The following is a 13545-nucleotide window of genomic DNA, read 5'->3' as shown; positions in this document are numbered from 1 at the left end:
ATTTTTCGCAGTCTAGTGTTATGATCTCAAGGGAGAAGTTCGAATTCACAGTTTTTAACTGAAAGAATCATGCCATAAGATTTCATGTTTTAAACAAAATTTTTATTGTACGAGAATTAAACAAAGCAAGTAATACTTATTTAACAATATATTTCATAGACCCTTATTGTTTAATCTCAACAGACCAATCCTATTCTGCTTTTAATTCTCCCCAAGAGTTTCCCTATACATTACAGGATCTTGAGGGTTTCTTCACTCCTCCTGGTACCAAACCAGCATGTGTGACAGATCTTAGGAATTCACTTTGACTCTCCTCAGTTTCCCAATCTGGCACTTGGACTTCAAGAGTTCTCTCTCTCTCTTTCTTTCTCTCTGTCTCTCTTTCCCTCTTTGTGAGGATAGAACCATAGAAAATAGAACCAGGAGTGGGTCATTTGGCCCTTCAAGCCTGCTCCACCATTCAATATGATCATGGCTGATCCTCTATCTCAACGTCATACTCCCGCTCTCTCCCCATACTCCTTGATGTCTTTAGAGTCTAGAAATCTATCTATTTCCTTCTTGAATATATTCAGTGACTTGGCCTTCATAGCCCCCTGTGGTAGAGAACTCCACATGTTCACCACTGTCTGAGTGAAGGGGTTTCTCCTCATTTCAGTCTGAAATGGCCAACTCCATATCCTGAGATCGTCACCCCCTGCTCTGGACCCCCCAGCCAGAGGAAATATCATCTCTGCATCCAGTCTGTCCAGCCCTGTCAGAATTTTATACATTTCAGTGAGATCCCCTCTCATCCTTCTACACTCCAGTGAATACAGGTCTAGTCGGCCTAATCTCTTCCCATACGACAGTCCTGTCTTCCCAGGAAACAGTCTGGTGAACCTCCATTACACTCCCTCTATGGCAAGTAAACCCTTTCTTAGGTAAGGAGAACAAGGGTGCACACAATTCTCCAGGTATGGTCTCACCAAGGCCTTGAATAGCTGCAGTAAGACATCCTTGCTCCTGTACTCAAATCCTCTTGCAATGAAGGCCAACATACCATTTGCTTTCTTAACTGCTTGTCGTACTGCATGTTTACTTTCAGTGACTGGTGTACAAGGACGCTCAGATCCCTTTGTACAGAAATATTTCTCAGTCTATCACCATTTAAATAATACTCTGCCATTCTGTTTTTCCTACCAAAGTGGGTGACTTCATACTTATCCATGTTATACTGCATTCGCCATGCGTTTTCCCACTCACTCAACTTGTCTAAATCACTTTGAAGCCTCTTAACATCCTCCTCACCACTCACATTCCCACCTATTTTATGTCATCAGCAAACTTGGAAATATTACATTTGGTTCCCTCATCCAAACCATTGATATATATTGCCAAGCACTGATTCCTGCGGTACCCCACTAGTCACTGCCTGCCATTCAGAAAAAAAACCTATTTATTCCTGCTCTCTGTTTCCTGTCTGACAATTAATTCTCAATCCATGCCAATATATTATCCTATATCCCATGTGCTTTAATTTTACACACTAGCCTCTTATGTTGGAATTTATCAAAAGCTTCCTGAAAATCCAAATACACCACATCCACTGGTTCTCCCTTATCTATTCTGCTAGCTATGTCCTCAAAAAACTCTAGTCAAACATAATTTCCCATTCAGAAATTCATGTTGACTTTATCTAATCTCGTTGATATTCCCTAAGTGTCCTGTTATGAAATCCTTAATAATAGACTCTAGCATTTTCCCTACAACTGAGATTAGGCTAACCAGTCTGTAATTCCCTGTTTTTTCCCTCCCTCCTTTTTTGAATGGTGGGGTTACATTTGCCCCCCTCCAATCTGCCAGGACTGTTTCAGAATCTACAGAATTTTGGAAGATGACAACCAACACATCCACTATTTCCGTGACCACCTCCTTTAGTACCCTGGGATGTAAATTATCAGGCCCTGGGGATTTATTGGCTTTCATCCCATTAATTTCTCCAGCACTGTTTTTTTAGTAATATTAATTTCCTTCAATTCCTCCTTCCCACTAGGCCCTCGAGTCCCTAATATTTCTGGGATGTTATTTGTGTCTTCCTCCATGAAGACAGAACTAAAGTGGTTGTTTAATTGCTCTGCCATTTCCTGTTCTGTATTGTAAATTCTCCTGTTTCAGACTGTAAAGGACCGACATTTATCTTCACCAATCTTTTTCTTCTTTTTTTTAAATAGAAGCTTTTACAGTCCTTTTTTATGTTCCTTGCAAGTTTACTCTCATACTCCATTTTTTTCCCTCTCAATCAATCTCTTGGTCCTCCTTTGCTGAATTCTAAACTGCTCCCAATCCCCAGGCTTGCTACTTTTTTTTAAGCAACATTATATGATTCTTCTTTGGATCTAATACTATCCTTAATGTCTTTTGTTAGCCATGATTGGGCCACTTTTCCTGTTATGTATTTGCGCCAGAAAGGAATGTATAACTGTTGCAATGCATACATTCGTTCCTTAAATATTACCCATTGCCTATCCACCGTCATGCCTTTTAATGAAGTTCCCTAATCTATCTTAGCTAACTCATGCCTCATACCTTCCTTTGTTTAGATTTAGGATCTTGTTTCAGATTGGACTGCTTCACTTTTCAACCTAAGGAAGAATTCTATTATGTTTTGCTCACTGTCCCCTAAAGGACTCCACACAACAAGATTATTAGTTAACCCCTTCTCATTGCACAAAACCAAATCTATGATAGCCTGTTCCCTAGTTGGTTCCTCAATGTACTGGCCCAAAAAACCATCCACTCACTCCAGGAATTTATCCGCCACAACATTGTTGCTAATTTGGTTTGCCCAGTCTATATGTAGATTAAAGTCACCCATGATCACTGTAGCACCCTTGTTACATGCATCTCTAATTTTCTGTTTAGTATCATCCCCTACGTTACCACTATTGTTTGGAAACCTATAGGCAACTCCCACTAATGTTTTCCACCCTTTGTTGCTTCTTAGCTCCACCCAGACTGATTCTACATTTAGACGTTCTGAACCAATATCCTCTCTCACTATTCCACTGATTTTATTCTTAACTAACAATGTCCCGCCACCTCCTTTTCCTTTTTGCCTGAACTTCCTAAATATTGAATGCTCTTGGATATTCAGTTCCCAGCCAATCTCAGGCAGATCTGACAATTTTAATTTGTCATTCACTTGGACTTTTCATTGCGAGCAAGGGCTCCACTTGCAATTTCTGCTTAGTGACTTCAGATCAAGAACACTGCTGATTCTTAGTGGTTTCTATGCTCCTTGTTTTGGGTGCCAGTAGATACACCACTGCCTTCTCACAATTTTATGAACATACAAACGTACGAAATAGGAGCAGAAATAGGTCATTCGGCCTCTCGGGCCTGCTCTGCCATTCAATAAGATCTGTTTGTGTTTCGAGTTCCACATTCCCATCTGCACCTGATAAACTTTGACTCCCTTGCCTAACAAGAATCTATCTACCTTTGCCTTAAAAATATTCAGTGACCTCACTTTCACTTCCTTCTGAAGCAGAGTTCCAAAATCACAAAACCCTCAGAGAAAAACAAAATCTCCTCATCTCTCCCCTATCAGGGGTGACCCCTAATTTTAAAACAGTGCCCCTTTCAGTACTGACTCACAAGAGGAAACATCCTTTCCATGTCCCCCTTGTCAAGACCATTCAGGATCTTATGTACCACAGTCAAGTCACCCCTCACTCTTCTAAACTCCAGTGGAAACAAGCCCAGCCTGTCCAGCCTATCCTCATAAGACTCATTCCAGGTATCAATCTAGTGAACCTCTGCTGAACTGTCTTCAATACGTTTACATCCTTCCTTACATAAGGAGACCAAAATTGCACACAGTATTCGAGATGTGGTCTCACCAATGCCCTGTATAACTGAAGCATAATGTCCTTTTATGTTCAATTCCTCTTGTAATAAAGGATAGCCTTCTTGATTACATGCGGTATATGCATACTAATTTTTTGTGACTCATGCACGAGAACACCTAGATCCCTCTACACCTCAAAATTCTGCAGTCGTTCTCTGTTTAAGTAATACTCTGCTTTTTCATTCGGCCTGACAAAATGAACAACTTCACATTTTCCCACATTATACTCCAACTGCCAGATTTTGGTCCACTTACTCAACTTACCTATATCCGTCTGCAGCCTCCTTCTGTCTTCTTCACAACATACTTTCCTACCTACCTTTGTGTTGTCTGTAAATTTAGCTACCATGCCTTTGCTTCCCTCATCTAAGTTGTTGACCTAAATTGTAAACATTGAGGCCCCAGCACAGACCCCTGTGGGACTCCACTCATCACAACCTGCCAATCAGACAAAGACCCATTTATAAAGGGTGTGGCTATGGGTACCCGCATGGCCCCTAGTTATGCCTGTCTTTTTATGGGGTATGTAGAACATTCCTTGTTCCAGTCCTACTCAGGCCCCCTCCCACAATTCTTATTTTCGGTACATCGATGACTGTTTCGATGCCGCTTCATGCTCTTGTCTGGATCTGGAAAGATTTATCAATTTTGTTTCCAATTTCTACCCCTCCATCACTTTCACATGGTCCATCTCTAACACTTCCCTTCCCTTCCTTGACCTCTGTCTCAATTTCTGGTGATAGACTGTCCACCAATATTCATTACAAGCCCACCGACTCCCACAGCTACCTAGACTACAGCTCCTCACACCCCGCTTCCTGTAAAGACTCGATTCCATTCTCTCAGTTCCTTCACCTCTGTCGCATTTGTTCTGATGATACCACTTTCCACCTTATCAAATGCCTTTTGGAAATCCAAGTACAGTACATCTACAGGCTCCCCTTTATCCACAGCACATGTCTCTCCTTGAAAGAACTCCGATAAATTGGTTAACCATGATTTCCCTTTCACAAAACCCATGCTGACTCTTCCTGATTACCTTATGTTTTTCTAAGTGCCCAGCTATAACTTCTTCAATATCAAAGCCTTCCCCACAACACACATCAAGCTAACTAGCCTATAGTTTCCTGTTTTCTGCCTCTCTCCCTTCTTGGACAGAGGGGTTATATTTGCTACTTTACAGTCTGATGGAACCTTTCCAGAATCTAGGGAATTTTGGAAAATCAACACCGACGCATCTACTACTTCATCTACTCTTTTAAGATCCTAGATGAAGTCTATCAAGACCCAGAGACTTGTCAGCCCACAGCTCCATCAGTTTGCTCAGTACCACTTCCCTAATGATTCTAATTTCACCAAGTTCCTCTCTCCCTTCCACCACCTGATTTACAGCTATTACTGGAATGTTTTTTTGTCTCTTCTATAATGAAGACAGAAGGAAAATATTTGTTCATTTCATCCGCAATTTCTTTATCTACTATTAACTCCCCATTGTCACTCTCTAGAGGACCAACACTCACTTTACTTACACATTTCCTTTTTAAATACCTGTAGAAACTTTTGCTATCCAGTTTTACATTCCTAGCCAGCTTCCTCTCATACTATAATTTCTTTCTCCTGATTAACCTTTTAGTCATTCTCTGCCGTTCTTTATATTCTGACCAATCATCTGACCTGCCACTCATCTTTGCGCAGTTATATACTTTTTCCTTAAGTTTGATGTTTTCCCCAACTTCTTTAGTTAACCACAGATGGTGAGTCCTCCCTTTAGAATTTTTCTTTACAGTAGGAATATACTTGTTGTGAGCATTCTGAAAAGTCCCCTGAAATGTCTGCTTCTCGATTGATCTATCCCCTAGCCTGGTATCCCAGTTAACCTCAGCTAGCTTAGCATTCATGCCCACATTGTTGCCCTTATTTAAATTTAAAATACTAGTCTTAGACCCAATCTTCTCCCTTTTATACTGGATGTAAAATTCAATCATATGGTGGTCACAGCTACCTAGGGATGCCTTTATTCTGAGGTCATTAATTAATCTTGTCACATAACGTAATGCCAAGTCTAATATAACCTGCCCTCTTGTTGGTTCCAGAATGTGCTGCTCTAAGAAACTATCCCAAAAGCAATCTATGAATTCCTCATCTAGGCTACTACTGCCAATCTGATTTTTCCAGTTTGTATGTTGATTAAAAACAGCCATGATAATTGCCACCTCTTTATCAGAAGCACCCAATAGTTCTTCTTGTATACATTGTGGCTACTGTTAGGGGGCCTGTAGACCACTCCCACCAATGACTTCTTTCCTCTAGTATTCCTCATCTCCACCCAAACTGATTCTACATCCTGATCTCCTGAACCAAGGTCATCTCTATTGCACCAATGCCACTCTTGATTAGCAGCAGCCACCTTTACCTACCTTCCCATTCTTCTTGAATGTCATATACTCCTCAATATTCAGGTCCCAATCCTTGTCATCCTGCAGCCATGTCTCCATAATGGCTATTAGGTCATATTTATTTACTTCAATGTGCATTATTAATATGTTTACTTTGTTATGAATGCTACGTGCATTCAGATACAGAGCCTTTAGTTTTGTCTTTTTGTATCTTTGTGACATCTAGTCTTGATTCTTTGTGCATTCTTCCATTTTTGCTCTCTGTCCTTCATGCCATTCTCTGACCCTCATTTCCCATGTTACTATTTTTCTCTCTTACCCTGTCTCTACTCTTTGCTATACCACATCTTTCCACATTTGATTGTTTTCCCTCACTATTTAGTTTAAAACCCTCTCTACTTCCCTAGTTATGTGGTTGCAAGAACACTGGTCCCAGCACGTTTCAAGAGTAGACCGTCTCAATGGTACAGCCCCCACTTCTTCCAGTGCAGGTGCCAGTACCCCACATACCAGAACCCACTTCTCCCACACCAGTCTTGAGCCACATGTTCATCTCTCTGATTTTATGTACCCTGTGCCAATTTTCACGCGGCTCAGGTAATAATCTGGGGATTATAATCTTTGAGGTTCTGCTTTTCAGTTTAGTGCCTAGCTCCTCACACTCTGTATGCAGAACCTCTTTCCTAGTTCTACCTATGTCGTTGTTACCTACGTGGATCACGGCAACTGGATCCTCCCCCTCCCACTGCAGACTTGTTTGACCTGGATCACAATGTTATCCAAGAGCTCCCGCATGCTACAGCCTTGACACATCACCTGTCCTGCCAGCCTTAATGTGTTTTAACTAATTACTGAATTATGTTATTCACTTAATTATGTTGCTTTTTTAAATATATATTGTTAACTTTACCCCCAATTTGTATACTATGTTAGACCTTAACCACTCACCAGACACATAACACACAGCTAGCTCATTTCCCTATAGTAGAGCAGGAACCAACTCCTACAGGGTAGGAAAGATAGAAAAGGGAAATGAACACCTCCTTTCACCCCCCAACACCAAACCCCCCCACTCACCAAACTCTCAGGTCTGCACTCAGTATCCTCAGCTGCACTCTGTTTACCTTAGCTGCACTAAAGAGGCCTGTATTTATAGCTAACTGAACTGGGGCTAGAGTAACCATATTCAACCAGGTATCTAATTAACTACTCAGCTCACACAGCAGAGAGTGAGTTTACCCTGTCTAAACTGCAAGTAAAAAGAGCTTAGCCTGCTTACACAGCACCTTCCAGTTATTGCTAATTACAAGCTAGATTAGATTTTAACAGCAAAATTTAAGAGTAAAATTAACACTTTAAATTCCCCCACTCACCAAACTCCAAGTCTACACTTAGTTTCCTCAGCTGCCCTCTGTTTTCTAAGATGATTGCTGGTTTGTTGTGAGAGAACACACAGATAAACCCAAAATAAAAGTGTAGTTCCCTCCAATCTATCCCCAGTGTCATGTGGCACACCTGAGATGGCCCAAGTAGAGATTTAAATTAATTATCTTCCATTTTAAACCTGTCCTTTGATATGAAAAGTATATGGATACTTTACAATCCCTTCTTTACCAGTTGCTTTCAACCTTTCTTTGATTTGAGGAATTAGATGAATAATTCACATCTCTAACAAAGACAGGGCAATTCTCCCTCAGGCTTACTGTCTTCAGTCCATAGGTAAATGGGTCTACCTGCCATTTTATGGATCGCACCCTCCTAACTCTCACCTTTTAATTTCCAATGAAAGGACTTTTGGAACGCCAATATCTTGAGTAATCTGGTAATTTATGAATTCCAGTGTTTCAATTAGTTTACATTTACAAACTTAATTTCCCCAAAACTAAAATTTATAGTCCTGCAACATATGAATCATGAACGTACATATTCATAACACTGGTGACACCGTCATATAAATTCTGTTTAAGTTCAGCCCAATGTGTTAGAAGTTGTTTGTGAAACTGAATTAGATATAAATGCCAAATGGCACCATACAGACATGTACAACCAGTGTGGAAATACATTCATTGAGTATTCATTGGCAACCACTTTGATTATTACATGGGAAGAAATTGATCAGAGAGGTTCCTGTGGAGCTCCAGATACAGCTTGATCAACTGCAAGTAAAGGCCAATAACATTTCATGGTGATCATATGTTAGGACAGATGCTGATGCAGTCTCAGACTATGCCTTTGTGTTATGACATCACTCTTGCCTCTGGTTATTAGGTTTATCCCTGTGATGTCCGACCCCAGCTGCTTGACTTGACTGACATGGAAGAACAACCATGTGATCTGGAGCTTGAAGATGATGTGAACTTTAAAGAAGGCACCGAATCCCATCAGGTTAGTCCCAACTTTGGCCAGGGTAAGAAGAGGTGTTGCTCCTGAACCTATGAAAATCATCTGAGCTCTTCCAGTTATTGAGATAATCTTCAAATAGGCAAGGCTTCAGAACTGGCCACCTAATAGACAGTAAATTCACAGTAAGCCTTTCAATAAATAATAACATTGAGTATTTCTCCTTTCCTGGAGAGTAATGATTTCATAACATGTAAGTTCTTCCCGTTGGGCTAGTGATGCCATAGATCAAGTCAAGTCAGTTTCCTTTGCACTCCCCAGAAGGTAATTAACCAACCCAGCCGAAAGTGGGGAAAAATAAAAGAAATAACCTGAGATTATACAATTTATTTCTTTGGATTTCTGAAAGCACTATACAGCCAATGAAAAACTTTCTGAAGTGTGGAAATTGCTGTAGGAAAAACAGCAGCCAATTTATGCACAGTAATGTGTTACAAAAGGCAATTAACTTAATGAATGAGCAAGTACTCTGTTTTAGTTACATTGGTTAAGGACTAAATGTTGACCAGGACACAGGGTGAACACAGTATTTAAATAGTACCATGGTATTTTTTTACATCTACTTGAGAGAGCATACTTGGTTTAATGTCTCCTCTGAAAGACTAGGTCAAGCTGATCGTGACTGAGGAGGGGATAGACTTGGTGGCAGATTGAAGGATTGAAGACAATGACCTCAGTTTTCCCAAAGTTTAACTGGAGAAAATTGCAGCTAATTGCAGTTAAAGACTGGATATCAAATAATCAACCTGGCAGCGCAGAGGCAGTAGAATGATCAAAGGAGGTGGTTCGGAGCTGGAGTTTGATATTATAAGCATACAAATGGAGGCTAACCCCTTGTCCTTTGGATGATGTTGCCAAGGGCAGCAAGAAGATAGAGAAATGAAGCAGATCAAGGATGGATCCTGGGGAGGACTCCAGATTTGGAAAAAGAAGCCATTGCTAGAGGTGTTCTGGCTATGATTGTTATGTATGTGTAGAACTAAGTAAGGGTGTTCCTTTAGAGGTGGACAATGGAGGAGCAGAGTTGGAAGAGGTTTGCAGTATCGAATGTATCAAATCCTACAGACAGATAAAGAGTACTGAGGAAGTAATAACACAGCATAGCCACAAATACTTTAAATTATTACTTCGGTTAAGGCAGCGTTGCTGTTATGGGAAAGGTGGGAGGATTCTAGCAGGAAATTGTTGCAGAGATGGATGTTGATCAGGGGGCAATAACACACTCAAGTATCTTGGAGAAGAAAGGGATATTGGAGATGGGGTGATTGTTATTGAGGACAAACTGGTCAAAGGTGGGTTTTTTGAGGAGAAAGAAGGAGCAAAAATGAAGATTCAGAACTAAAATGGGGATAGGAATGAAGCAGAGGTTTGACTTAGTGGGTAAGGTAGTAGGGAAGCAGCAAAGGCAGCTGAATAGATGATCTGTCTCTTGGAAGTGAAGAAGCCCATGAACCATCCTAGTTGTTAAGGGCTACGATGGAGGGAGCAGATGAGCTGGGTTTAACGAGATTGTTGGTAGCAGAAAAACTGAAGCAGGAGTTACTTAAGCCCTTCAGGACACTCTTAGAATTTTTCAACAGAATAGATTGAAGCCCGGTAGAACTTTATGTAGTCAGGCCATACCTTGTGATGGATGACTAAGCTAGTTATGCAACAAGTACATTCAAGCTTGAATGAACTTGAGAGAATAAAGTCTAGACGATTGACTAGGTTGGGAAACGGTGAAGGCAAAAAGGAAACCAAGATGGAAATGAGGAAATGATTCAGGAAACCAACAAAGAAAGAGGCCAAAGGTTAGGCAGTATGGAGATCAACAGTGTGGTTGTAAGTAATGCAGGGGAGGGTTTTTCATTTTTATTTATTTTTTATCATTTAATACAGTGCCACACCACAGACATGTGAGCAAAGCTATAGTTCATGGAATAGAAGGGGCAATACCAGCATAGATAAGAAATTGACTGAGCGACAGGAAACAGAGTGGTGGTTAATGGATGTTTTTCAGCTGGAAGAAGGTTTGTAGTGGGTTTCCCCAGGGGTCAGTGTTGGGGCCCTTGCTTTTCCTGATATGTATTAATGACCTAGACCTTGGTGAACAGTGCACAATTTCACAATTTGTAGATGCTAGGAAGCTTGGAAGCATTGTAAACTGTGATAGAGTAGAACTTCAAAGGGACATGACAAGTTGGTGGAATGGGTAGACACGGGACAGATGAAGTTCAATGCAGAGAAATGTGAGGTAGGAAGACCATTTTGGTAGGAAGAATATGCAGAAACAATATAAAATAAGGGGTACAACTCTAAAGGGGGTGCAGGTGCAGAGGGACCTGTGTGTATGTGTGCATAAGCCATTGAAGGTGGCAGGACAGATTGAGAGGACAGTTAATAAGGCATACAGTATCCTAGCCAAGCTGTTCCAGTACAGCTCCAACACTGGCATCTACCCAGCAATGTGGGAAATTGCCCAGGTATGGCCAGCACACAAAAATGCAGGACAAATCCAACCCAGCCAATTACCGCCCTATCACTAAGTTCTCAATCATCAGTAAAGGGATGGAAAGGGTCGCCAGCAGTGCTATCAAGTGGCACATGCTTGGCAATAACCTACTCAATGGTGCTCAGTTTGGGTTCCACCAGGGCCACTCAGATCTTGACCCCATTACAGCCTTGGTTCAAACATGAAGAAAAGAGCTGAACTCGAGAGGTGAAGTGAGAGTGACTTCCCTTGACATCAAGGCAGCATTTGACCAAGTGTGGCATCAAGGAGCCCTAGCAAAACTGGAGTCAATGGGAATCAGGGGGGAAACTCTCCATTGGTTGGAGTCATACCTAGCACAAAGGAAAATGGTTGTGATCGTTGGAGGTCAATCACCTCAGCTTCGGGACATCTCTGCAGGATAATGTCCTAGGCCCAAACATCTTCAACTGCTTCTTCAATGTCCCTCCTTCCATCAGAAGATCAGAAGTGGGGATTTTCGCTGATGATTGCACAATGTTCAGCACTATTCATGACTCTTCAGATACTGAAGCAATTCATGTCCAAATGCAGCAAGACCTGGACAGTATCCAGTCTTGGGCTGACAAGTGGCAAGTAACATTTGTGCCACATAATGTGCCAGGACATGACCATCTCCAACAAGAGAGAATCTAACCATCCCCCCTTGACATTCAATGGCATTACCATCATTGAATTTCCCCATTATCAATACCTTGGGGGCTACCATTGACCAGAAACTGAACTGGACTAGCCATATAAATACTGTAGTTACAAGAGCAGGTCAGAGGCTAGGAGTCCTGCGATGTGTAACTTACCTCCTGACTCCCCAAAGCCTGTCCACAATCTACAAGGCACAAGTCAGGAGTGTGATGGGACACTCCCCACTTACCTGGATGAGTGCAGCTCCAATAAAACTCAAGAAGCTTGACACCATCTAGGACAAACCAGCCCACTTGATTGGTCCCCCATCCACAAACGTTCACGCCCTTCACCACTGACGCACAGTGGCAGAAGCGTGTATCACCTACAAGATGCACTGCAGGAACTCACCAAGTCTCCTAAGACAGTACCTTCCAAACCCACGACCACTACCATCTAGAAGGACAAGGGCAGCATACACATGGGAACACCACCACCTGGAATTTCTCCCCCAAGCCACTCACCATCTTGACTTATATATCGCCGATTCTTCACTGTTGCTGGGTCAAAATCTTGGAACTCCCTCCCTAACAGCACTGTGGACGTAACTACACCACATGGATTGCAGCGGTTCAAGTAGGCTGCTCACCACCATCTTCTCAAGGGCAATTAGGGATAGGCGATAAATGTTGGCCTAGCCAGTGGCACTCACATCCTATGAATGAATAAAAAAACAATTAATAGGGGCTTGGAGTACAAGAGCAGCAAGGTTATGTTGAACTTGTATAAGACTAGGTCGGCCTTAGCTGGAGTATTCCCATCCAGCTCTGGATGCCACACTTGAGTAGGGATGTGAAGACATTGGAGAGAGTACAGAAGAGATTCACGAGAATGGTTTCAAGGATGAGGAACTTCAGTTATGAAAATAGATTGGAGAAGCTAAGACTGCTTTCCATGGAGAAGAGAAGGCTGAGAGGAGACCTGATAGAAGTATTCAAAATTATGAAGTGTCTGGACAGCTGAGATAGGGAGAAACTGTTCCCATTCATGAAAGGATCAAGAACACGAGGGTACAGATTTAAAGTAGTTGGCAAAGGAATCAAAAGTGACATGAAAAAAAAACTTCTTCACGCAGTGAGTAGCTAAGGTCTGGAATGCACTTCCTGAGGTTGTGGTGGTGGCACCTTCAGTCAAAGCATTCAAAAGGGAATGTTATCTGAAAAGGAAGAATGTGCAGGACTTTGGGGGGAAGACAGGAAAATGGCAGTAAGTGAAATGCTTATTTGGAGAGCCAGTGCAGACACAGTGGACCAAATGGCCTCTTTCTGTAACAATTCTCTGATTCTGTGAGTGTTTCTTAAGGAGGAAGAGATCTGTGGAGGACAGGAGAGTTGTGCTTTTGGAGTAGTGATGGTAAAGGAAGCCAAGTTGAAGATTGGCATCACCTAGATTGAACACCAGTGAACACAAAGGTTTTGTGCAGATGCTGAGGGAAGAAAGTTGGGAGAGTATCTTGGGGAGAAGCTCAGGGTTGATTTAAAGTAAGGTAAGAGGAGTGGAACAGAGTGAGGTGGAGGATAAAGTGCACTAAGGTAAGGGTAGAGTCCATAGTGTGACATGTTGCTGAGGGCCATGTGACTAGCATGTTGGATTGAGTGTGGTGGGCGGTGTAGTATAGTAAGGTAGGGAGGCATTGGTAAGGACAAGGCACCACCATGTTTGAA

General features: G+C 41.8%; 1 protein-coding gene across 1 annotated transcript in view; it reads left to right on the top strand.

The window, feature by feature from the left end:
• LOC144682415 (disks large homolog 2-like) overlaps window positions 1-13545 on the top strand; it is a 1267833-nt gene that overhangs the window by 540925 nt on the left and 713363 nt on the right. The window contains exon 6 of the mRNA XM_078544824.1: window positions 8557-8673. Coding sequence (XP_078400950.1) covers window positions 8557-8673 — 117 coding nt within the window. The remainder of the gene's footprint in view (window positions 1-8556; window positions 8674-13545) is intronic.

Source organism: Cetorhinus maximus, chromosome 7 (genome assembly GCF_964194155.1).
Source record: "Cetorhinus maximus chromosome 7, sCetMax3.hap1.1, whole genome shotgun sequence".
Lineage (NCBI taxonomy): Eukaryota > Metazoa > Chordata > Chondrichthyes > Lamniformes > Cetorhinidae > Cetorhinus > Cetorhinus maximus.
The sequence above is the reverse complement of the archived record's forward strand: the minus strand, read 5'-3'. Positions and strand labels throughout refer to the sequence as shown.